This window comes from Cnephaeus nilssonii, assembly GCF_951640355.1.
Source record: "Cnephaeus nilssonii genome assembly, chromosome: 18".
Classification (NCBI taxonomy): Eukaryota; Metazoa; Chordata; class Mammalia; order Chiroptera; family Vespertilionidae; genus Cnephaeus; species Cnephaeus nilssonii.
Genome location: NC_137089.1, coordinates 4673006 through 4697429, shown reverse-complemented (window position 1 = coordinate 4697429; position 24424 = coordinate 4673006). Strand labels below are relative to the sequence as shown.

Here is a 24424-nt window from a genome sequence, read left to right as displayed (position 1 = left end):
GTGAGTGCCCAGCTCCATCACTCCGGGTGACGCTGACAGAAAATGGCTTGTTGATCACAGCTGACAGGCACATTAGGAAAAAGCCAGACAGGCAATTCTGACGAGTGCCACGAAGTCGTAATTAAATATTCAAAAGAAACAGTTGTCTGTCAATTAAATCTCTCAGTCATCCTTCCCTTCCAAACAAATCAACGGACTAAAAACGGCACACAGTTTTACAACTCGTGGTGTCCAATGCAATTAAACCACTAGGAAAAATTAAATATTAAGTACCATCTAGTAAGTCATTCTCCCAGCATTTGCTACATCATTACTCCCATTTCCCATCTTTTTTAGAGGTCACAGACCTCAGCAGGCTATGTTTGCTGTGAGATTTGTCATTAGCTGATGCTAGGAGACAAATAAAGCAGCCAAGTACACAAATCCCCATGTTCACAGTCATTATAACTCATGGGAATAAAAAGCTGACAGCTTGAGGAACCTCAGAAGTGATTTCCCAGGGATAGCACTGTAGAGCTGCGGGGAATTCAGTTCGTGGCCACAACAGGTGGATGGGTCTGTACAGAGGTGCATCGCATTGGATGTCAAGTCCAAGGTCAGTCCTCCAGTGATGACGGGATGCTATTTTCAGTACAGGGTGCTGCCCTGTCTCCATAGTGCAATAGCATTATTGTAGGCCTTGCTACTATTGGGAATATTAATTTCACTTTTCTCGTTCTTCATGACTTCTAACTCATTGCCTCTGAAACTAGCAGAATTAATTGAGATAAAGTGGCCTTAAAAGGCCATCATATCGAGGGGCGGCTTTGAAATGAGACAGATGTGGTTTGGAATCCTTTATTTGCTGAACGGCTAGGGGAAGTGATGTAACTACTCGGAGGTCAGTGTCCTTGCTCTAAAAAGGGAAGCAGCAATATTGATGCTGGGATGGCTGTTCAGGCATGTACTCAACAGCCTCTCCTATGAGCGTCCTTTGTGATGTGCCCGTGTGTATTCCAGGAATACACAAAAGGACAGTGCCTGTCCTCAGAGAGCACGTGGGTTAGTGATAGAAACAAAGGAGGAAGCCATAATTCCATTCTTACCGCGGCCCCTCCTCCTCCTCAGGTCTTAACTAAGAAACATCCCCTCCTCTCAGTCCCAGTCAGGTTCTTCCTCTTAAACATAAACCAGGGCCGGGACCAGGGCGAGGCCAGCTGGGTGCCTAGGGCGCACAGTTTCGGGAAGCACTTTGTCTCAAGGTCGTAGCAGGTCAGGGTTCCATGTCAATTGGCTTAAAAGCACTTAATTCCATTTGTATCTCTCTCCTGAGTAAAGAAGGGAGGACTCTATTCATTTGACATTGACTGTCTGGCCATGACCTGTTCTTAAATGAACTGCCCACCACCCGTAGGCTAGGGAGACTCACCCGAGTTTGGGGAGAAGTTTGACTTTGAATATATTTTATTGATTTTTTTACAGAGAGGAAGAGAGAGGGATAGAGAGCTAGAAACATCGATGAGAGAGAAACATCGATCAGCTGCCTCCTGCACACCTCCTACTGGGGATGTGCCCGCAACCAAGGTACATGCCCTTGACCGGAATCGAACCCGGTACCCTTGAGTCCGCAGGCCGACGCTCTATCCACTGAGCCAAACTGGTTTCGGCTGACTTTGAATTTAAAAGAAAAATAATTTGTTCTTACTGATTTTGATTCTGTTTCTTGAACTGACCATAGAAAAATGAACTAAGTAGAATAATGACTCAGAAAACTGAAAACGCAAGACTTATACCATAACCTTGTTTTGGACTTCACGAAGTCTGCGTTAGTTAATTGCATTGGGTTCCCATATCCAAAATGAGGCTTCATTCTGCTTATGGCAGTCTTCAGACAAACTGGTTAGGGCACGACCTGGTCTTTATGGGATAGGTTTTAAGCTGTGGGAAACAGTGGACTAATTTATCATCCAGTTACTATGCCCAGCAAAGTCAATGGGTTTCATTCAATGTCTTCCTCTTAGAAGTGAGGCAGACCAGCCATGCTGGTGTGTAGTGTCAAGTTGGAAGGTGGGGGCATCCCTGGCCCGCAGCTGGACCTGTGTGAAGTCAGAGGGTGACCAGAAGGGGGCACCACTGGGAGGTCAGGTCAAAGAAGCATTTTTTGGGTAACCCACAAAGCAAAGGCCTGAGTGAGGTGCTGGTGTTGGGATTCAGAGCCAGAGAAAAAGAACCACAAAAGAAGCCAATGAGAGGGGAAGACCTGAGTTAGCACTTGGACTGTATTTTGGATGGATGGGCTGGATCTATTTAAAATTTTCAGCAATGGACAAACATCTATGAATAACGCAGGCCCACATTTTTTCCTTCCTTTTCTTCTCCTTTTTTTACTTAAGTAACCTGGATAATCACTTGAGTTTGTCTTCATGTTATCTGCTATAACTTCTTTAACCCGTGCAGCAAAATCTCAGCTTGTGGCTTTCAGCCCAAGACACTTCATGGGATAACTTTTGGTGCATTTCTGCCTGTATTGACCAGAGAAACTGATTTCTGTTCTTCCACTGGATTTTTATTCCCTGTTGATGACTGTGTGACTGTGTGCTTTAGGGGTCATTAGGGGGGAAGGAGACAATCATGTAATATTCATTCCATTTATTTAAAAGTACAGTATTCAGCCCGGCCAGCGTGGCTCAGTGTTTTGAGCATCAACCTATGAACCAGGAGGTCACGGTTCAATTCCTAGTCAGGGCACATGCTCGGGTTGTGGGCTGAATCCCCAGTGTAGGGTGTGCAGGAGGCAGCCTATCAGTGATTCTCTCTCACCATTGATATTTCTCTCTCTCTCACTTCCTCTCTGAAATCAATAATAAGTATGTAATTTTTTTAAAGTATAGTATTCAGAGATCCCCATGTGCCAGGTGCTATACCAGGTGCTAGAGACCTAGAGATGAGCAAGGCAAAATCCTTGACCTCCAAGGGCTCAGCCTGGTGGGCACATGGGAATATGATGGCACTTCTCTGATAGGGGGGAAAGGCAGAGTGTAGTGCCAAGGAGAGGGATTGGAGCCTTGCCTAAGTGGCAGGTCTGCCCATCTTGCATGGGGATGGGTTGCCTGGAGCTCCACGGCAAGCTAGTCAGCTTTTAGCTGGGGTCACTGTGAACACAGAGCGATGGGCATGCCGGAGCCACAGGCCAGTCTGCTCTTCTGCGACCCTGAGGCAGGCACGCTCTCATGCCGTGTCTTCTGGTTGTCTCAGGTTGGCGTGCATTCAGTCATAAGGTGATGGGTAAATAACTGGCATCTTATCCCTGCCCTGGGGTCCCTTTCTATCCCTCACATTCCACACCCATCTACAGTATCTTTTAGAGTCTGATACTTCTTTGAAAAAATCTACCGCAGCTTTGATTTTTCACGCTTTAGAGATCTATACTAAAAGCAGCCCAAGACCTGCCCTGACAGAAAATATTGACTGAATGCTGTGTCCCAGATGGATTCCAAGAGACAGGCACAGACCTGCCACCTCTGCGCCAGTCACAGACTCCCGCCCCAATCCATTCAAGTACCAGCCTCCTGCAGCAACCGCCTCTGACTGTTGGGTACGCAAATCCTAGAGCCCAACAGGCAGTCAACAGATATCTGTGGGATAGTCTGCCTTCTCAGTCTCCTTCTCCCCTTCTTCCTAACACAATCCCAAGCTTTTTTGGGGCAGTGAAATGTGATCCATTCTTTGCCATTCTCTCTTGCGGATGGAGTGTCCTAGGGTCAGAATTCTGGTTCCCAAAATATAAGCAGACATTTTTGGACAGGGATTCCAGAGGGGCACCTAAAAGGGCAGCTGAGCCCGGCCGACGTGGCTCAGTGGTTGAGCATCGACCTATGAGCCAGGAGGTCACGGTTCAATTCCTGATGAGGGCACATGACCGGGTTGCAGGCTCGATCCCCAGTGGGGGGCATGCAGGAAGCAGCCAGTCAATGATTCTCTCTCATCATGGATGTTTCTGTTTCTCTCTCCCTCTCCCTTCCTCTCTGAAATCAATAAAAATATATTTAAAAAATAAAACAAAGGGGCAGATGACTTGGTTGGCAAAGGCCTTGTGGCCACCTTGGCCCCTCCTTCCTTGCTCTCTCCATTTTCCTGCCTGCAAAGCCGCCATGATGGCTTGGAGAGGCAGCCAGTGGCTTTCAACTGACCTTGAGGAAAAGACCTCCTGGCATGGGAATCTCCTTTAAGCCATTCCTTGTGGACTGCTGTGCGGCTCCCCCCGTGAGTAATCCCTGATCAGGGAGCTCATCCCTTCAAAAAGCAGCCCCTGTGGGCAGGTCTATTTGTTACAAAACCTCAGCTGTAGATGAACTAAAGTCTCCGGTGCTGTCGGAACCACCCTTGGTTTTTATTCTGTTCTGCAGGGCACAAGTGACATAACTGGTCTATCTTCATCAGGGCAGCACCCCCAGATATTTGAGGACACCCATCATATCTCTTCTATATCCTTTCTATCCCCAGGCCTCCCCGTGTCCTCTCTTTTTGGGGGTCCTATTCTGTTACATTTCTCATGCTGCATTTCTTCTCCCCAGGTCTGAGTTAAAGAAACACATGCACTTTGCTAATGCATTCCCTAATCCTTGGCCATGCCTCTTTTCCAAGCAATCCTGTGGACTCAGCATGCAATCACACACAAAAGTAGAAGAAAATATTCCGAAATGGTTAACTCCAGTGAACTGGAAAATCGGCTGACACAGGACAAGGATGTGTTGTTTAAAAAATGGTTCAAAAAAATAGCTCTTGATTCATGTGAAAATTGTATGCCAGTAGCAATTTACACAGAGATGGCAGTTTTAATAACTCATTCATTTTTTAAAAACCCAAAACGTTAATACGATTTGATTTCACCTTGAGCTCCATGTCTCATCATGAATGATTTTATCGTTTTCCCGATTTAGGAGCATCTGAGGCTTTGAACAAAGAGTTTCGGCAAAAAAGTCAGGAAGTGGGGTGGAAGGGCTAAGAAAACCCCAGTAACTATGAATGTGCAAGGTATGGCACATATTCAATACGTGATCTAGGTCAACGAATTCAAATACCAAGCCAGACATGCCCAGTCCCGGTCCGATGCAGAGATATCAACGGAACCATGTATTGCAGGTTCTGGGACATCACACTGAGTTCCAGTCCCAGCTCATTGGCTGAGATGGCGGTCCCATTGTTGCATTTGCCGGTGGAATGGCCTTTACTAGTCTTCCTACCGGGATGTGGCCAGGCCTCGCTGGGAATGGCTGGCACCTCAGTGGTTAATTAATCTCCTCTGCATTCCTCCTCTCCCCTGCAGGGCAGACTGTGAAAAATCTCCCAGTGAGAAAAGCTGGCTTCTTAAAATAGTCCTTCATAAACAAAACTCACAGGGTAGCATCTGAGGGTGTAAATCCAGTGTGTTTCCCGGGGAGACACAGGAAAGGTGATTCTGGCTTCCGCTGCTCTGTGGGGACCGGCGGGGTAAAGCAGTGGTCCTAGACTCAAGCCCCAAGAAAATGGGGGTGGGGGAAGGAATTATCTACAGAACCCATTCTCTTGCAAACTGAGCTTCACACGGACAGGTCACAGAAATTCACCAGCCTTCGGTTTCTTCTGCCTTGAATTCCAGCCCAGAGAAAGCAAAGAACACGCTTCCCAATCAATATGCCAAGCGGACCGCTACGCCGTCCGACGGCCTGGTCTGGCCTCGCTGGCCTCCCAGGGAATCAATACTGTGCCCATTTGTGGGTGAGAGGAAAGGTTTGAGATGCATGCTGTACGTGTCTCTTATGCCCTGAAAATAAACACATGTGGGGACTCACTGAAATAGACACCCTTGTGAAATGAATAAATTAGCATCCCAAGAAATATTTAGACAACAGTGAAATGTCACAGCAGCACGATGGTAGTAGTGTCCTTTGATGACACAGTGCCAGCAGCACTGAATCTGGGATAAACTTGAAAAACATCTTTCCATTTGTTAGGCTTGCTTTCACTTTCTTTTGTTGTTGAGCTCTGAAAGTGCCACCAATCATCAAGGTTTAGATATGACTCTTGCATTTGTCCCGGCGTGGAGTCCTCCCAGTCCTCCCAGTTCCAATCTGATGATGTCTGGCCCACCAATGCCAGTCACATGACATCACTGGGCATGAAGGAAAACACACTCATAACCCAGTCTTGCAAAGCACGAACCTCACAATCATTTCACAGCTCTCTCTAAATCAGACGTCAAGTCTGTTTGCAAATTCAGGGCAAAGGTATCTAAAGACCAGGAAGAGTGGATCTAATTGGTTGTTTGAGAAGTCATTAAAAATTTCATTTGCAAAGCCTACTCTCTGCCCACCCCCACCTCAGTGGGGTGCGAGGGGGAAGAAAAGACAGAACCAGAAAGAATAGTCCCTTCACACATAAGAGAGACTATTTCCATTTCTGGGCATTCAGAGGAATCTCTTGGGGATGTTGACACTCAAATTCGTTTTTGAAAGTCATTTCCTCAGACAGGCTGGGACGAGGCAATTCTTTTTTTTAAGCCTATACGAATTGGCTACAGGAAAATGTACAGGGACGGAGATATTTGGGCTTTAAAAGATGCACACACCATAGCTAGCGAGCTGCACGCATTTCATGGATATTTGTGTGTTGTGAAGTGAGTTTTTACCCTGATAGCAGTTACCAAATTGGGATTATTTCAATTACATGTCATTTGCAGTATGCTAAGGAGTATACAATTCCATATATATATATATATATATATATATATATATATATACACACACACACATATATATATATACACACACACATATATACATACATATATATACATATATATACATAAATATACATATATATATACACATATATATATACATACATATATATATTTCAGAGAGGGAGAGGGAGAGAGATAGAAACATCAATGATAAGAGAGAATCATTGATCAGCTGCCTCCTGCACACCCCCTACTGGGGATCGAGCCTGCAATCCGGGCATGTGCCCGGACCTGGAATCAAACCATGACCTCCTGGGTCATAGGTCAACGTTCAACCACTGAGCCACGCCAGCAGGGCCAATTCCCTTATTTGATTTGAGTTGGCAGACATTCACAAAGAACATACAATACATGCTTTTGTTTAAATTTTACCAATGGGGGAGAGATGTTGGTAATTCTGTGATACTTACTTAATCTTAACTGGGAAGTCAATCCTTCATTCAAATGACCAGAAATGCACTTGAAAGCATATGTAAAGCCTGATTGTCTCCTAACCCCCACCTACTCATACCATCAACCACCACCTTACCTGGCACAAAATAGACATTTTCCCTGCCAAAGGATTTTTAAAAGGCTAAAAATCTTTTACTATTAGTCAAGTTTAATGACCATTATTTACTTAGCCCTTTTCTGATTCTAGCCTCTACTGTTTGATGGATGTAAGGCAGGAAAGACAATGCTGCATGGGAAATTCGGATCTGACGGTGACCTTGAGCCCTGACTAACCTGGACTTGCATACCTGGCTGCCTTTGCTCTGAGTTATCTTGGAGAAATCACCTCCACTCTGACACGTCTGCTTATCTACCTCACCAAGAGGTTACAGAAGATTAATTAGCCACAGGCTTTAACATTTTAGAATCCCCCAGAGGGAAGCATAAAGCAGCAATCTTTCTGGTTCCTGTTGCTGCCTCTCAGTTTTCCAGTAACGAAATGATTTTCACTATCTTATCACTAATGAGCTGAAGAATGAGAACGAAATGAGTTTCAAATGTTAGGTGGCTCATAATGTTGTCACCAGCAATTAAAATAGAGAAAAACGCTAATTATAGCAACAGTGCTTAGAATTTATCTACCCCGTGAAAGAACCTAGCAAATATAAACTCATCATTAATATTTTATTTGTACATGTAATGTCATTTTGTAATGAATTTTCAGATCGGTATATTGAGCAAGCAGGATAAACAATTTATTTAAAATGTGGGAAAAATCTGTCTTAGAGACTCTGGACAGCGGCACTAGTATCATTAGTTTCCATCACATACCTTAACTTGAAATGGGTGAGACATCACTACAGCCCTGGTGTAACCTACAGCTGAGCTTTGTCAGGGTTGGCAAAATAGGAGCCCTTTAAACTTGGTGTTGAACCTTCTGGTTTCCTCAGTATTTCCAGTGCCACTTGGGACCTAGGAAATATATGGGTCATCCCATCTGCTCTGGACAACAATCTCTTGTTTGGATGGGAAGTCCATGACTCGAGTGAACTTCTGTGTTCACTGAGTGGAGAAAACACAAACCATCTCTTCGCTGATGGCGAGGCACCTCCTGGGTGGCCCCTTTTAGGTCCCCTCTTGGATCCTCAGTGGAAAGCACATGCTGATCTCAGTGAACACAGGACTCTGCCCCCTTCACACAGGAATCTGCAGAGATTTACAGCTTGGTCATCACCCTACCAAGCCACAGATCTGATTCCCATCAGGACGGAAAGGGGAGAAGGGGGTCCTCATAGCTTGGATTAAGGAGGCCGATCGCTGGCTCATTGGTTACTTTTAGAAATGGCATCATCGGGAAAGTGAAACGGCTGTTCAGGTGTTCTGACTGTGTACTTGTTCTCACTCGGTGCTTCTCGAAAATGTGACCGTTCTGTTAATGGGAATCGCGATTAGTGTAGAGCTGGTTGCTGCCTCTCAGTTTTCCAATAACGAAATTTGATTTGCGTTGGCAGACATTGATACACTGCAGTATTTATGGCCTTCAGTGGTCAAAATTGGTCCAGTTGAGAACGATGATGATGAGCTTGCTACAAAGGGCCCACTCCTAGCAATTGATTTTTCTCATGATTTCGCATTGCCCTTCACGCTAAATGCTGATTCAGATGTTGTATGGGTGTGACTCTCTTGAGGGGTGAAAGAGGTGCCCCTCACTCTTGATCCATCTCAGGTACTTAGGTGTTTGGAAGAACAACCTCTAAAGGTTTCTGAAGCAGGACTGGCACCGGCGCTGGGATTTCAGTCCTGCACTCAGCACCTGTCGGATCCTCACCTTTGGGACATCCCTTTAAAGTTTCTAAGAATTGGGCATTTCTTCTCTGAAATGAAAATGAAGGATGATCTCTTCTGTTTGTCGTCATTAGATGTGATCATATATGTAAAGGCACTTGGATACATATGAAATATTGTATAAAAGTAAAGAATTGGTTTTGTGCTTTGATTTCTCCAAAGGTATTTATGTGTAAAAGGCTGCCTTACATAGATACAACTTACATGTGTGTAGAAAGCTTTCGCCAACACATCCGGGGACTTGGATATCTTCTCTATATATAAGAGGTTAATATGCTAAGTGTCCATCTGAATGGTTGCTATGATGTGCACTGACCACGGGTCAGACACTCAACGCAGGAGCTGCTGTAAGGTGCCAGGCCAAGGCGATGTGAGTGGGGGGCCCAATTGCCCTGCGGATCACCCTGCAGACGGTGACCAGCAGCGGCAGCGGGGGCTCCCAGCTCCGATCAATCACCCTGCAGGCAGGATGGTGGAGCAAGTGAGGGGGCAGTGCCAGGCCACAGCAGAGTTCCAGATGGGGCTGTGGGGCTGCGAGGCTGGGGGTGCAAGCTGGGGCCCAATTCCTGCAGGCCACCCTGAGGGATTCCACCCGTGCATGAATTCGTGCACTGGGCCTCTAGTTTTATAATATTGTCTATGCAATGACTAGTCTTGTTTACTTAGTGACTGTTTGTTACCTACTATGTGCCGGGGATTTTCTAGGTGCTGAGGATAAAATAGGAAACAGGACAGACAAGGACCTTTGCCCTTACGTGGTGTTTACCTTCTGAGGTTGTGGAGGCGGGGGAAGAAACACCATAAATATAAACAAGTAAGATGATTTCAGATAGCAGATGTGCTCTGGAGAAAGGAAGACAAGCCACGCACTAGGGAGTGAATGAAATAATGAGAATCTGTCAGTCATGTGAGGACCTGGGAAAATGGTTTTAGGTGGCAGGCTAGGAAGAGGGAAAGAGCTTGGGATATCTGAGAAACCGAAGTGGACAATGTATTTGGAACCTGAAGAGGAGAAGAGAAAGAGAAGCAGCAACCAGCTCACAGAGGCTCAAGGAGGCCATGGTAAGGAGTTAGGATTTATTCTAGTTGCTATGCGAGGCTGTTGTTAGGTTTTAAGTGTACCCTGTAGAGGGTGGGGCAAAAGTAGGCTTATAGTTGTTCTTATGGAAAATAATACAATAATTAATAAATAATGATACCAGAATAAACTCTGTTTTGCATACTCACAACTGTAAACCTACTTTTGCCCCCACCCTGTATATTACCAAGCAGGGAAAACTAAACAGTTTTTAAAATCACAGATTTTTTTTATTTTTAAAGCGATTACACTTCATCTTCATCCCTCTGCAGAATCTAAGAAAGAAGCTTGGACCTCTAGAGGGCGCCAAAGGAAAACATTTTAAAAGGTTCTTTCAGCACCTAAAGGGAAGGATAGCGCTGGGATTGTTAGGTGAAAGGTGACTCAACTCAGAAATTGTAGTTCATCTACAACTCCTCCCCAAACAGAAAGTTCGATGAACTTGGTTTGCATGCACCAGGACCTTGGCTTTCACAGTGTAGGATTGTTTATGATGAGGTGGGTGTGGGAAGACATGTTGGGGTTATTTTTAATCTCCTGCCATCTGGTAGTATTTGAGTAGAATATAAAACAAATATGGAGCCAAAATTTACTTTCTGGATTCATTTGGCATGAAAAGTGTCTCTATACTTAGAACTTAGAAAATATTCATTTCTTGCCACTTAGGATGTGTTTTTCCAAATACTATTCCAACCCCACTGGATGAAAACTTTTGGTAACGCGTCCTAAGGAAGACTAGCGTATGAAAAAAGCAGTAGCTTATATTAAATGGAGTTTTCTGCATGTGACCATGTAACCATGCTATATTGTGAAAATAACCTATAGGGAAAAAAAGAGATGGGAAAAGAAAGACGAGAGGACAAAAGAAGAGGATGAGAAAGGGGAAAAGGGAGGAGGGGAAGAGAGATCTGATGTTTAGGTATGATAACAAAAATGAAAAAAATAATGAGAAAACCTGGAAGAAAGTGAGAGATTCAGTTCAGATCCATGTACAAACAGGATTGAGAAACACAATTAAAATATAATATTATACAATCCAAAATTGAATCTTTATCACATAGGGGTATTAAGGTTCTTGGTCATTTTGATACAACATTCACTGTTGTCTTTAATTAGAAAAGTTCAGCTGGTCATCCCCTACTAACCGAGGCTCTCGTGGCTCCATCTCATGCCTGAGGACCATAGCCACGTACTTTACATACTCGTTGCTCTACACAGGGAGCCTTCAGAAAGCACTATAAACGCTGCCAACCAGATGACCAGCCTGAGCAACGAGGACAGAGCCATCAGAGAAGGGAGAGAATCCTAAATCGCCAGGAGCCCAGAAGGTCAGCCATGGGTCAACCACTCACACGGTGCCAGCGCTCTGCAAATCATGAGCAATTTTCAGAGGTGTTGTACCAGCTTATCTTGTGACCCATCTGTTCAAAGCTGGGCATAAGGAGGAGGAGTTTTTAGGCTTCAGGTACAGCAGAAGGGGCACAGAGCCCGGGGCTAGAGCAGGGACTCACCGAGCAGCCAGCACCTGTCACCAGCCTTCTATGGGGAAACACTTCCACTGACGTGTTCCCCTCATCTTTATCCAGAAGCCCCCGAATCCAGTCTCCTGCCACCACCAGACATTTGGCAAAGAAAGTGCCAGACCATAAATTATCTATTGATTCTAATGAGCTGAGACAATAAAGGCACTGTCTACCTTCTCATTCACAGACAATGGGAACTTTGTTCACCTAAACACATCCATATTTAATAGGGAAAGAGGAATAAAGCGGGAGAAAGAGACCTGAAGGGTCAGGTTCCATCTAAATATTTCAAACCATCTGCATCAAAATGCCCCTTTTCAATTAAGCAAAACTTGCTTTCTTGGTCAATGACACCCACCTCGGCCCCAATTCCCAAGGTTGACTGATTCAGAGAATTGGGGGTGGCTTCTGCAAAGAAGATATCATCAGCAGGTCCCCAAAGCAATCAAGAGTTCCCCGATAAATGTGTGTCATAGGATTGTCTGAAGTATGGGGTGAGACGCCATAAGTAGGATTCCAGCACCAGCAATTAGTATGTGCTTAGCAAACGGTGATTCCTCTGAGAATTGAGGATGTGGGGCCCGAAGATACACAGCAACCCAGCTCTGCATCCCAGAGTCCCTTAGCACTCCCTGCCGGGACTCTCGGAGTAAAGCTGGTAGGAAATGGGTCACCTTCTCAACTGGGTGCTTCTCCTCCCCCCTGCCTCCCGCTCCAGAGACTACTGACCCCCCGGGAGGTGTGCGGAGTAGGAAGACGCTGGAATACTCACAGAATCAGAATATTGGGGAGGGGGGGGGACGGGGACTGACAGAAACTTTAGAGGTTTTAGTTCCAATTCCTCTAGGAAGAGAGAAATGCCATCCAGCAACACCCAGGACCAGGACCTCGCAGGTACAAGGCCCTGGGCCCACCCCAGGGAGGGGACTCAAGTGAGCAGGCCACCTGCCTCTCAGAACGCTATTTATTTTCACACAACCCCGGGGAAGAGCAAGGCAGGCAAGAGTTACCTGGTTGACGGCAATGACCGCCAGTCGGGGGATCACCACCTGGAGGACCACCTGCAGCAGCGAAGTGCCCAGGCCGGCCAGGATGGCCCAGGTGAGCGGCAGCGGCAGCATGCTGTAGGTGGCGAACAGCGTGAAGAGCACGTAGCCGATGCCGTCGCCCAGGAGCCCATAGCCCAGGCCCGCGGCCAAGATCTGGGTGGTCATGGCCACCCAGGTGACCAGGCCGCTGTACTGCAGGTACGTGTGCGAGGTGGTGTCCTTCCTGACCACCACCAGGGCGCAGATGACCACCTCGATGCCGGTGAAGAAGCCCAGCAGGATGCCCTTGAGCGGGTCCATGGGGGCCGAGGCCAGGCTCAGGTGGAGAACCAGGAGCGTGAGCTTGGTCAGCACGTCCAGCACATTCATCACCACCTCGGATTTGCGCCTCTGGCCCAGGAAATAGCGCTGGTAGAGGCGCTCCAGATCCCGTGACTTGAAGGAGTTGCGCAGGGTGGGGAAAATCACCCCTCGGTAGCTGTAGCCCCCATTGAGGAAGAAATCCGAGTTGCTCGGGGCGCAGTCCAGGTGCAGGAACCCCAGGTCGCCCCCTCCCCCGCTGCCGCTGGCGCTGCCGCTCCCGCTGCGTTCAGGGAAGACTTTGGTGCCGCTGGTGCCGCCGTGCGCTCTCTCCGAGGTGCCCAGCGAATAGAGGGGCAGCGCCAAGTCGCCGGACAGCTGCGAGGCGTGGTGGTTGGGGCCTCCGCCCGCAGGGTCCGAGCCTTTGCCCGAGCCCCCGCTCCCGCCGCCGCCTCGGTGCCCGTGAATGAAGCGCTGCTCAGTGATGTGCCGCACCGCCGTCTGCCACAGCAGCCGCTGCGGCCGGGAGCCGCTCCCGCCGTCGCCGGCCGGGGGCGTCGGGTGGATGGTGTAGAGTTCCTCGCTGCCGCCGAGGCAGCGCACATCGGAGAGCTCCATGACGCCGGGCCGCAGGCAGGAGGCGCAGAGCCTGGGGGAGGGGGCTCCTGACGACCCAAAGGCGGCTTCGGAGGAGCTTGGCGTGGAGCCCTTCGTCCCCGGCCGCCCCGTGGCAGGAGTCCGGAGCAGGAGGCCCCCTGCAGGTCAGGTCATAGTGTGCCCGGGGCAAAGGGCGCCTGGAAGATCGCCACAGACCCCCGCGTCCTTGCGCACCGCCCTCGCGCCAACCCGCGCAGCTCGGGTGAGCGGCAGCGGCGGCTGTTTGTCCGCAGAAGCCGCCGCGCTCCGGGCCACGCAGCCCCGTTCCCGGGCTCGGGCTTCCAGGCCGGTCCTCGGCTCCCGGTCTCGGCGCAGCCTTTGCTCTCCTAGAGGCTCCCGGGCGCCGCGCTTCTGCTGCGCGCCAGGCGGGTCCTGGCTGCGGCACTGGGCTCGGGACGCCCACGACTCGGCGGTTGCGGGGGGCTGGCCCAGGGTGACCGGCAGCGGCGACGGGTGCGAAGTTAGCAGCTGTGGCTGGAACAGAGACCTTCGGAGAACTCCATTTCGCGGGGATGGGGAGCCGGGGCGGAACTGGGGGCGGGGGCAACGAAGGGGGAGGAATGGGGTGCCCGGCTGGCGGGTTGGAGAGGTGGAAGCCTCCGAGCCAACGAGTCACCAAACAGTTAATTTGGAGGAGGGGGTGTGCTGAGGCTCCCTTCTGGGCTCATCGTTCCTGGCTGTCTCTACTTCCCGAGCGAGGACTGACGGAGCAGGACTGGCTCTGGCCCCACGCATCCCTCCGGGCAGGGGGAGGGCTCAGGGTCCCAGCCGCTGCAATAAGCCGAGGTCAGCCCGTCCAGCTGTGCTTGCGAGGAGGCGCAGCTCACGGTTCCCATGCCCTTCACTGCGCTCTCTGGAGTCCGCTCGGCCCGGAGCTGGGAGAAGCTGGAGGCGGGGGCCGGAAAAAGTGGGAAGGGCTCCGAAGCCAGCCGCTCGGAGAACGGAGAGAAGTCATCCGCGCGGATCCAAGGCGAGAACCGAGGCTGAGTGGGTGCTGCGGCGGAAGGTTTGGGCGAGGAGGGAAGCCCGAGGCCGCGGGGAAGTCAGAGATGCCTCCAGATCCAGGGCAGCGCCGGGAGCGCGCCGGGAGCCGGCGGCAGGCAGGAATTTGGGGACCTGTCAGATCGGTCAGACACCGGAGGAGCCTTCCACCCGGCCTCGCGCCAAGCCACGCCCCCGGAACCTGGGGGTAGGATAGGGGGGCGGCAGGGACCTGGCACCCAGATCTTCCTGGACACCCCAGGTCTGGAAGGCGGCAGCACACGCCGAGCGGCGTGGGAGAGGACAGCTGCGGGCCGGGGCGGGCGGTGGCGCCCCAGCCGGGCGGCTCCCGCGCTCCAGCTGGCGGTGCGGGCGGCCGGGCGGGCGGGCTCCTCCGCTCTTCTTTTTAGGGCTCCGGTCCTCCGCAGGTGCGCAGCCGGGACGCGCAGGCCGCTTTGCCCACGGACGCCGAGAGCCCGGCGCGCGGAATTGAGGGTCTCCTTTACGCCCTCCCCACGGGGCTTTTGGTGAAGCCAACTTTCGGGCTCAAAAGCAAAATACCCCCAAGAAGCCGAAATTGTAGAGGCGGGCAGCTTCCTGCGGAGTTCTCACTCCACCGGTCCGGGCGCTGGAAGGCGCGCCCCCGAGCGCCGAGCCCGCCAAGGTTCTCCCTGCGCCCAGGAGGGGTCGAGGAGGAAGACGCAGGGAAGGCGTTTCCACCGTCCGCTTTCCCGCCCGCTGGGCTCGGGCGCTGGGATGCGGACAAAACCCCTGGGATGCTCTGAGCCGCCCGAGGCGCTGCGGGTGGGCGCCGGGGGTCGGCGTCCGCGCGCCGGGGGTCGGCGTCCGCGCCTGCAGAGCGGCGCCCCAGGTGCTGAGTGAGCAGGGCTAGCGCGGCCGCCGCAGCCCTGAGCTCCCGGCTGAATGTGGCCCAGCCGCGGTGGCCGCCACTTCTGCGTCTGTGGCTGCAGGCGGCGGGGCCCGGGCCCTGAGCACAGTCAGCTGATGGCCGATGACGTCAGGCTCCGGGCGCTTTCGCGCTCTCGTGAAGCCTAAATGACCGCCTCGCCGCAGCCCCTCTGCCCTCCGGAGCCAGCGAGTCCCCCGGCCCCGGCATAGAGAGACGCCCTCCCTCCGACTGCCTAGGGCAAGACTAGCTCTGGATGGCCAGCCACGTATATTTGTGCCACCGTGTCCCAGAAATTCTTTCCTTGTTAATTCTTCCTTCTCCACGCACAGGATTTTAGTTTACACGCAGCACTGGCCTTAACACAGAGAATCCCAGAAGCGGGAAGAAGCCTGTAACATTTCTCCACATCCCTGAACAGTAGATTTCTGGATGAACACATCCTGGGAATGACCCCTTGGACTCCAGTCCCTTAGAAGTGTATTCTCCCACCCAAGAAAGGCAACCACATTAAACACTCCATTTTAAATAGAAGGAAAGGTGATTCTGTTTTTAACCCAGTTGGTAAATTAATTAATTTAACTGTAAAGATCTCCCAGAGTAGCTGGCCTATCCAATGCGGCTGGAAGTTAGGGTCAAAGCACACCCCCTCTGCCCCCATCCCCTCCCAACAACAACTCCTCCGTTTTGTAGTTACCTAGATCTTAATGAAGCGATCCCAGGAATTATATCCCTGAGAAGGGAATGCAGCTTACTTCTTTCTTCCTAAATTCCATGGACCTATCAGCCTCGCCAGCTGTCTTGAAACTCAGATGGGCAGGAAGTTTCTTGACTTGAGGAGTGAGAGCAGAATGGGCCTAGGGCTGGGTGGGGAGGGAGGCAGGTCCCTGCAGACCCCAGAGGAGATGTGTGTGGAGCTGTGTTCTCTCTCTGTGGGCATAGCCCCAAGTCGCCCGTGCTAATGACCATATGAGCAAACTTGGCAGAGGAAAACACCTCTTTATTTTCCCCATTCTTTCTCCTTGGGCGCCTGAGAACCCAGCCCGAATAAACGAGGGGCTGAATGCAGATGGAACTTTCCTATGAAAATCTTCCTCCTGGATGTATCCCAGGATGATTTATTTATTCAGCAGCAGAAGGAGGCGTGCCAAGGAGGGGGAGAGTGGACCCAATCAGATAAAATGAGTCAGGCTGGTGGATACGCAGAGCATGCCACAGAGAGAAACTCAAAGGGTTTCATGAATCAGAGGTTGAAACTAACGTGTCGGAGAGGAAGTACTGCATCTGGGCAGCTGACCTCGGAGCTCTCCTTTGCTGTCGGTGTTGTTAGAACAAGTTGTTTTACAATAAGGCGTGGATGACACAATTAGATTCAAATGTTATTCTCCTGGTTGGGACGACACAGTGCCATTCAGCCCCCAACTCATTCTGTTTTTAAATGACAGCATGGGCGCAGCACCAATATCCAGAGGCTTTGGGGCATATACAAACCTCCAAGTGATTGTCACTTAAAAGGAGAGGTGTCAACACACACTGCTCAGAGGCCACATGGACGTCTCATCACGCTTTCCTTTATTCCTGCATTATTATGGCCAGGGCTCTCCTCTGTTCCAGGGACAGGATTTTGCCATTTTGGTGCCTCTTGTATCCAGACCCTTCCTCTTGGAATTTCCCTTCATCCCCCCTTCTCCATTGTCCTCCCTCCAAACACCACCCACCTCATCCTTCAAGGCCTTAGACATGTCGTCTGCAGGAAGCTTTTCCTGATACCCCCAGTGAAATAGACTTCCTTCTCTGTTGTCCAACAGTCTGTTCTGGGTACTTGTAGAATGGCCCTCCATACAAGGATCTGCTTACCCATTTGTGTCTCACCCCTCCCCATGAATCTCTCCTGAAGAGTGAACACCTTCCTTTAAGATCTTTATAAATATCCCCTTTATCCATCCCAGCAATTCTCTGAGTTAGATCCTTCTCTACTTCTTCTTCTTCCCATTTTACTGACTACGATACTGAGGCTCCGGGTGGCTAAGGAACTTGTCCAGGATCTTCTGATTAATAGACAACATAATTCCATCAACTACATTTGGATCCTATAAACCTAGCATCTATGAGCGTTATAAAAATGCTGCCACACGCAGTCAACCAATGTTGACCTAATTTAAACAGAACCGATGGAAATGAAAACGTCCAATATATTTTGAGAGTCCACGTGCCAATGAAATAAGAGACTTCGGAGATATTTCGGCAGAGAAAGGGAGCAGAACTCATTCTTAGAGGAGAGGGTGTCTGTTGGCTCAGTTCAAGCGGTAGGCACTATTTCTACAGTTTGTGAGGAAGCAGGTTTTCACATATTGCGTTTAACCAAAAAAAATCGATTGGGTCTGCTTTTCTTCCTGTGGGGGGTGGTTAGTGGGGAAACACCCTTCTGCCTCACTGGAAACGAATGTGTTTGTTTTGTGATGTTACTGAGCACCACCGGCCACATTTACAGCAGATCTGCTCAAGAAAAGGAAAATTGTTTTCCCCTCAGGTGCATCTTTGACTTCCCCGGTCAACAATATTAAAAAGGGGATCCACATTTTGTAAGAGCTACGCCTTCTGCAAAGCACCTGTAGGAGCCCTGATGCTCACCGAAGACATGAAATATTCACATGTCAAAGAAAAGATGGACTCAGTTCAGGAAGGGGACCTGAAACCTGAGGGATCCTGTTTCCAAAGGGAAGGAGGGTGTTGGTGACAAGGCAGCTTCCAGGGCTGGAAGTCCTTAAAGGAAAAGCAGGTGACATTTGCAGAGAGGGGAGGTCTGAGATAGTCTCACCCTATGGGCACACATAGAAAAAACAAAGGAGATGATAACTACATGAGGCGGCGGGTTTGTTCATTAGCTTGATTGTGGCCATTGACTCACACTGCATAAGTTTACCAAAACATCAAGTTGCCCCTAACCAGTGCACTTTAAATGAACGAATTTAGCAACGGAGCAGGATACAAAATGCACACACAGAAATCAATGGTGTTTTTATATACCAATAATGAGCTCTCAGAAGGAAAAACTAAAAAATCAATCCCATTTACCAATGCAACAACAACAAAAAAATCAAGATACTTAGGAATAAACTTAACCAAGGAGGTAAAAGACCTGTACTGGGAAAACTACAGGATGTTGAAAAAAAGAGATAGAGGAAGATATAAACAAGTGGAAGAACATACCGTGTTCATGGATTGGTACAATCAACATCATTAAAATATCCATACTACCCAAAGCAACCTATAGATTCAGTGCAATCCCTATTAAAATACCCACCGCGTATTTCACAGATCTACAACAAACACTCTAAATACATACAATTTTAGTTTTGATTATGTCTCAGTAAAGCCGGGGGGTGGGGGAGGAAATGCCTGCCTGACCTGGAGCCCTGCTTTTAGGAAATACCAAAGCATTCACTGCTTTGACACAACTCCAGGAAAAGTCAGTGAGTGGCTAAAGTAAGTAGAGCTCAACCATGACACGGGTCTGTGAATTCCAAACTTTGGACTCCCATTTCCTCTGGAATGCAGTCCCATGTACAACAGAGGCAATAAAATGTATCTTACGTCTATCTTGTATTTCCTTTGCCTTGTAAAATGCAAGAGGAAAAAAGCCTTTGTATACCTTCTGGATCTTCACAGGAACTAGTTTAAATTAGCTTCTGGTGCCTGGAAGGAGAAGTGAGTCTCCTCAGTGAGAAAACAATCCCGAGACAGTATATTTATACACAGAATTCATCAGTCAGGCAAGCCGGGGAGAAATCTCCAAGGGAGACAGAGACACATTCTGTTCTTCTGAGAAGATGATGCCCTTGTCTCTGGTTTAACTACTAGTAGAGGGTGACGTCACCCAGGGAGCCTTCACTTACTGAAATCACGGGAACACACACTCACACGTACATGTGTGCGCGCGCATGTGTGCCCAGCCCATTAGGGCAGCAGTCACCAACCTTTTGGACCTCATGGACCACCAGTGGTCCGCAGACCACCGGTTGGTGACCACTGGATTAGAGGAGCCATTAGGATCTAGCTAAAATAAGTAGTGATGGAAAATAAAGGGTTTCCAGCTAGTTCACCATCTCACCAAATCTTCTTTTGACCATGGTTTAAGATCTGTTTTTAAAGATTTGACACGCATATGAAGCCTTGGAGAGAAATGATCACCCTCAGTGGGAAGCAAAACAGATCATTTTTCTCTATTCTCTTTCAAAACAAAACAAAACAAAAACTACCTGATTGCTATTTCAATACCGAAAAAGTTCTTATTTTTTAAAATATGTCACCCTATTACTGTCCCCCTTCCCCCAGCCCAGATTTTTTTTTTTTGGGGGGGGATCTATTTAGGATATTTTGGCTAAAATATATAGGTAACATTATAATAGAAATATACTTATATGAATTTACATTGACACATAAGTGGGTTTCAGTTCATTGAGTGTGAAAGAAACGTAAGTCTTCACCTTTCAAAAATCAGGGTATTTCTGTTTTCACCCAGTTGGAGAGACACTTAACTCAAATCCTTCCTGAGGCTTTCATCTGTACCCTCCCGATCCCAGTTAGATGCCATAGTGATGCGGTGCCCAGATCGGGGGGGGGGGGGGGACATACACCTATGCCCAAGCATGACCCCTGGTCTTGGGCTGTCCATTGGCAAATGGTCCCACTCCAGGTCCCACTCCAGCTCAGCACCGAGGCAGTCAGCCTTCGGTCCTGCTCACTCGGTCCCCATTGCCCTCTGCCTTGCTTCCTCTCAACACAGACAGGAGAGTCTCCGCAGGCCTGCCTTTGGGCCCAGGTGCTTGACTTGCTGGCCCCCTCCAAGGCACTGCTGGGAAGCCGTGGCTTCGGACGCAGTAGCTCTGTGTGTTTCTCTGTCTCTCTGTGTTCCCTTCTCTCTGCCTCTCCCTTTGTCTCCTCCGCCCCAGCTTGGCAGCATCTTCTTAGTCTGGTGACAGTCCTTGCTTTATGTTTCTTCTAAGCCCGGCTGATTATGTCCTGTGCACTCCATTTCTCTCCGCATTTTCTTACTCCCTGTAACTCTAAGACCTTGAAGATCTCCTTGGGGATTGTGATTTTGTGAAAACAGAAGATGGAAAGATGACGTTTGCTTCCTGTTCCTCCTTCCTGGAGGTGATTTCGAGAGAGCTGGAATGAAGGGAGGGACAAGGGGGAGCCCACAAGAAGCAAATCGCAAAGTTAACATCTCAGAACATGACCCACAGACACTAAATGCACGAGATGCACACGTCCCGGGCAGTGGGGTTTGCTCTGTTGGCTCCAACCAAATCGTAGGTTGTGAAATCAACTTGGGGGTCACCACTGGCATTTAAAAAGTAAATTAATTAAGGAGAGTAAGGAAGACTCATAAGGATAATTATGTCTTGCTACTCTATACCAAGGCATTCTTCAACAGCCAGATTCTTCTCTCTGAAGAACAGAAAAAAGTTTGATAAAATTTCAGGAAAAGACCTTATCAAACTCTTGATATGACATTATCTGAAATTCACAAATCAGAATGTGCAATTTAACATGGTATTTCTTATATCCAACTTGATATTTGAACTCTCATTACCCAATCAGAATCTTCTAGGTCTGGATAACATGAGACACGCGTGCACGCGCGCGCGTGCACACACACACACACACACACACACACACATACACACACACACACACACTTGGTACTGGCCCCAATTTACAGTGGATTTCTTAATGCGGATTGCAGTAAAAAAAAAAAAAAAAATGTTTGGAATTGCCTGGTCTAGTCCGAGATTCTAACTGGAATCATCACCTGAGGCTGTGGTTTAGTGAAAAGAGGGGATTCTGTAGTCAGCAGGACTTATTCTTAGCTCTGACTTTGCAAGGTGCTAGCTCTGTGACCTTGACCAAGTTACTTAAACATTTTCAGCTTTCATAATATGGAGGAAATAACCACTTGGCCAGGTTTTGTGAAGCCTAAAGGTAATTCATCTGAAGCACCCGGGATGGTTTGGTGCATCACAGAAAAATGCCCCATCCTCTCCCAAAACAAGGCCTATGAACTACTGACCAAGGAGATCACCACTTTCTTCTCCCCTCCCGCCCCCGCCTCCCCCCGCCCCCCCCGCACTGCAGCTTTCCTATTTCTGGCTGCATCCTCTCACCCAGATGTTTCAGTGGCTGGAACATGTCTCTCTCCTTGTAGTCTGCCTCCTTTCTCCAGCTGCTGGGAGCATTCTAAATTTAAAAATATGATCATGTCACTCTTTTTTTTTAATCATGCCAAAAAAGGGTGGGTAGGAAAGAAGGTAGGATAGAAATAAGGGAGGAAATAAAGAAACAAGGAAAGAAAAAAATAAGTGATAAGAGAGAGGAAGGAGAGATGGAGGGGGCGGGAGGAAGGGTGGCAAAGGATTTAAAAGAACGTGATAATGAAGGAGAAAAGGAAGGAAGAATAGGAGGGTTGAGAAAGACAGGAGGGAGAGAAGGGGGTAGGGTAACCTGCACTTACTCAGCGTGAACCTGGCACATCCACATACTTTATTGTATTGAATCCGCACAACCACCCAGTCAGGTAGACGTCTACTAGTATACCCCCATAGGACAGATGAGGAAACCGAGGCCTCATCAAGCCCACGCAGCAATTCCTCTGCGTGATTCAGACATGGGACATGGTATCAGCAGAGGCAGTCAAGTCCATGTGCTTGCCACTGAATCACAGGAGGAAAGATGCCCAGAGGTGCCATAGAGAATGAGTGGGGACTGGGAGGAGTCAGGCAAGACAGGGGACGATCAGAGACGGGACACAGAGTAGCCCGAGTTAGGATCAGAGGAACCATCTGGCGCCCTTTGTCTTCATTACCGCTGTGGATACTCCCTGACGACCGCGCACACTAATAGGCAGATTGATTAATTAGACGTGAGTGTACTCCTTACAAGCCCCACGGGGATTGCCAACAAACAGCGTCTAGACATTGTGGCTGTGGAACCCGGAAGGAGGTCGCCACAGATAAAGCTCTGTTCTTTGGCCTCAATTCCTGGGGAGGCCGGCGGCTCCACAGCAGGATCTGGTTATGACTTCTCCATGTGCCCCAAGCCCAGGACCCCACCGACTTCCTCTGGGTGGCTTGGAGTGGGTGCAGGGGCCCTGAGTGGGGTCCCAACATAGGAGGCCCCTTTGTCTCTGGCCCTCAAATTGACAAAGGACCACAGATCTAGCCTTTGCCATTATATCTCCCTGAGGTTGTCCACAAACCCTTCTGTTAAGATCATCAGTGAGGTCTGGAAAGTGCCGCAATTCATGCCTGAGGAATGAGGGTGAGCAGCTTGGGAGAACACTTTAGAGAAATGAGATGATGCTCTTGATGGCACAGAAGACAGTCTTTTCTGGGAAATTCGGGCACTAGTGACTCTGAGTAAGAAAGTTATTCAGGAGAGGACCACTTCCAAAGTTTCAAGAATTTATTTCCCAATTTATGTCACCTATATTTTCTTTTTGTGTATTTCTAAGTGTGATATCTGTTAAAGTCTATATTTTGCTATGTTTTGAAATGCTCTTTCAGTAAGTATAAAATCTAAAAATTCTGAGTGATAAAAAGCATTCTTTATAGTGTAATCAGTAGCATTTTGCCTTTCTTAGTGATGCATTAAATAATGGAGTGTCTTATGATTAATGGTGTCTGATATTCTAAGAAATACAGTATGCTGTGGTGATAATTAACTAGTGACTTACAGCAGGAAGGGGTCTTAGAGACTCACACCCTGATATTTTAAGGGGTGAGGCACAGAAAGGTTGAAGGGGTTGCCTGCCAGGACCAGTACCTGGGTCTGTCCTTCACTCACAAAGTCCTGATGCAGGATCTGGTTTCAAATCCTGACTTCCCTGGGCAATTCTGTGCCTTGGCCACGTAACTCAAATTCCCTCCATTTTAGTATCCTCATTTGAAAATTGGGAAGAATAACAATACAATAATACCTATTCCAAAAGATATCTATGTGACGTCTGTCACAGGTAAGCATTTATTATTTACTTGTGGCCCTGTGCACGAATCCGTGCATGAGTAGCTCTCTGCCGCACTGTAGCTCGCTGCCCCGCCCTCCTGCTGATCAGTTGGCCTTTACCATCACGGCGTAATGACCATTTGCATATTACCTCTTTATTATATAGGATTTTGCAGTGTTAGACTTCATCTCTTGGGGAAAATAAACCCCTCCCTCCTCTCTTCTCTTTCTCTCTCTCTCTCTCTCTCTCTCTCTCTCTCTCTCTCTCTCTCTCTCTCTCTCTCAAAATAAAAGGTTTTCTGTTGTTGTCGTGAATTAAGAGCAAACTCTTACCGGTTCTGGCGAGGGGAGTTGGAGAGCGCCCGGTGGACCTGTGTGATAACATCAAGTTAAACCTGGTCTGGGTGGGGAAGAAAATGAGTTCCTCTGGGGAAAAGGGGTTGAAGGCCAAGACCTGACGAAGGGAAGGAACATTGCTGCAAAGGTGAGCATGCAGGGGCTGTGGGTTCCAGGGGCTGTGGCTGGAATGTTATCGTGGCCCCAACGCTCTTGATTACTAGTCGCAAAACGGAGTTTCAGGAAAACTTAGTGACTTGCTCACAATCACTAACTAGCTCCTAGTGGAACCAGTAGGGTTTTATTTTCGGGGGAGGTGACAAAGCTCCTCTGTATAAATGGCCCTGACCAGGGGTCCTCAAACTTTTTAAACAGGGGGCCAGTTCACTGTCCCTCAGACCGTTGGAGGGCCGGAGTATAGTTTAAAAAAAAAACTATGAACAAATTCCTATGCACACTGTACATATCTTATTTTGAAGTAAAAAAACAAAACGGCAAAAACACCCGCATGTGGCCCACGGGCTGTAGTTTGAGGATGCCTGGCCCTGA

At 48.6% G+C, this 24424-nt stretch overlaps 1 protein-coding gene and 1 long non-coding RNA gene across 4 annotated transcripts in view; both read right to left on the bottom strand.

Annotated features, from left to right (window-relative positions):
- ADCY8 (adenylate cyclase 8) overlaps nucleotides 1–16014 on the bottom strand; it is a 143102-nt gene extending 127088 nt beyond the window's left edge. For 2 of the 3 annotated variants that reach the window (XM_079796329.1, XM_079796331.1), the window contains exon 1: nucleotides 12649–16014. In XM_079796329.1, the coding sequence (XP_079652455.1) occupies nucleotides 12649–13605 (957 nt within the window). In that variant the 5' untranslated portion in view covers nucleotides 13606–16014. The remainder of the gene's footprint in view (nucleotides 1–12648) is intronic. The other variant, XM_079796330.1, reaches the window with a different exon arrangement.
- A 2560-nt stretch (nucleotides 16015–18574) lies between these two features.
- Nucleotides 18575–22196, bottom strand: LOC307113841. Its single transcript, XR_013814900.1, has 3 exons — nucleotides 22050–22196; nucleotides 21703–21775; nucleotides 18575–20986 (listed from the first exon to the last, which is right to left on the bottom strand). It is a non-coding gene; the product is annotated as an uncharacterized lncRNA (long non-coding RNA).
- Nucleotides 22197–24424: the final 2228 nt, after the last annotated feature.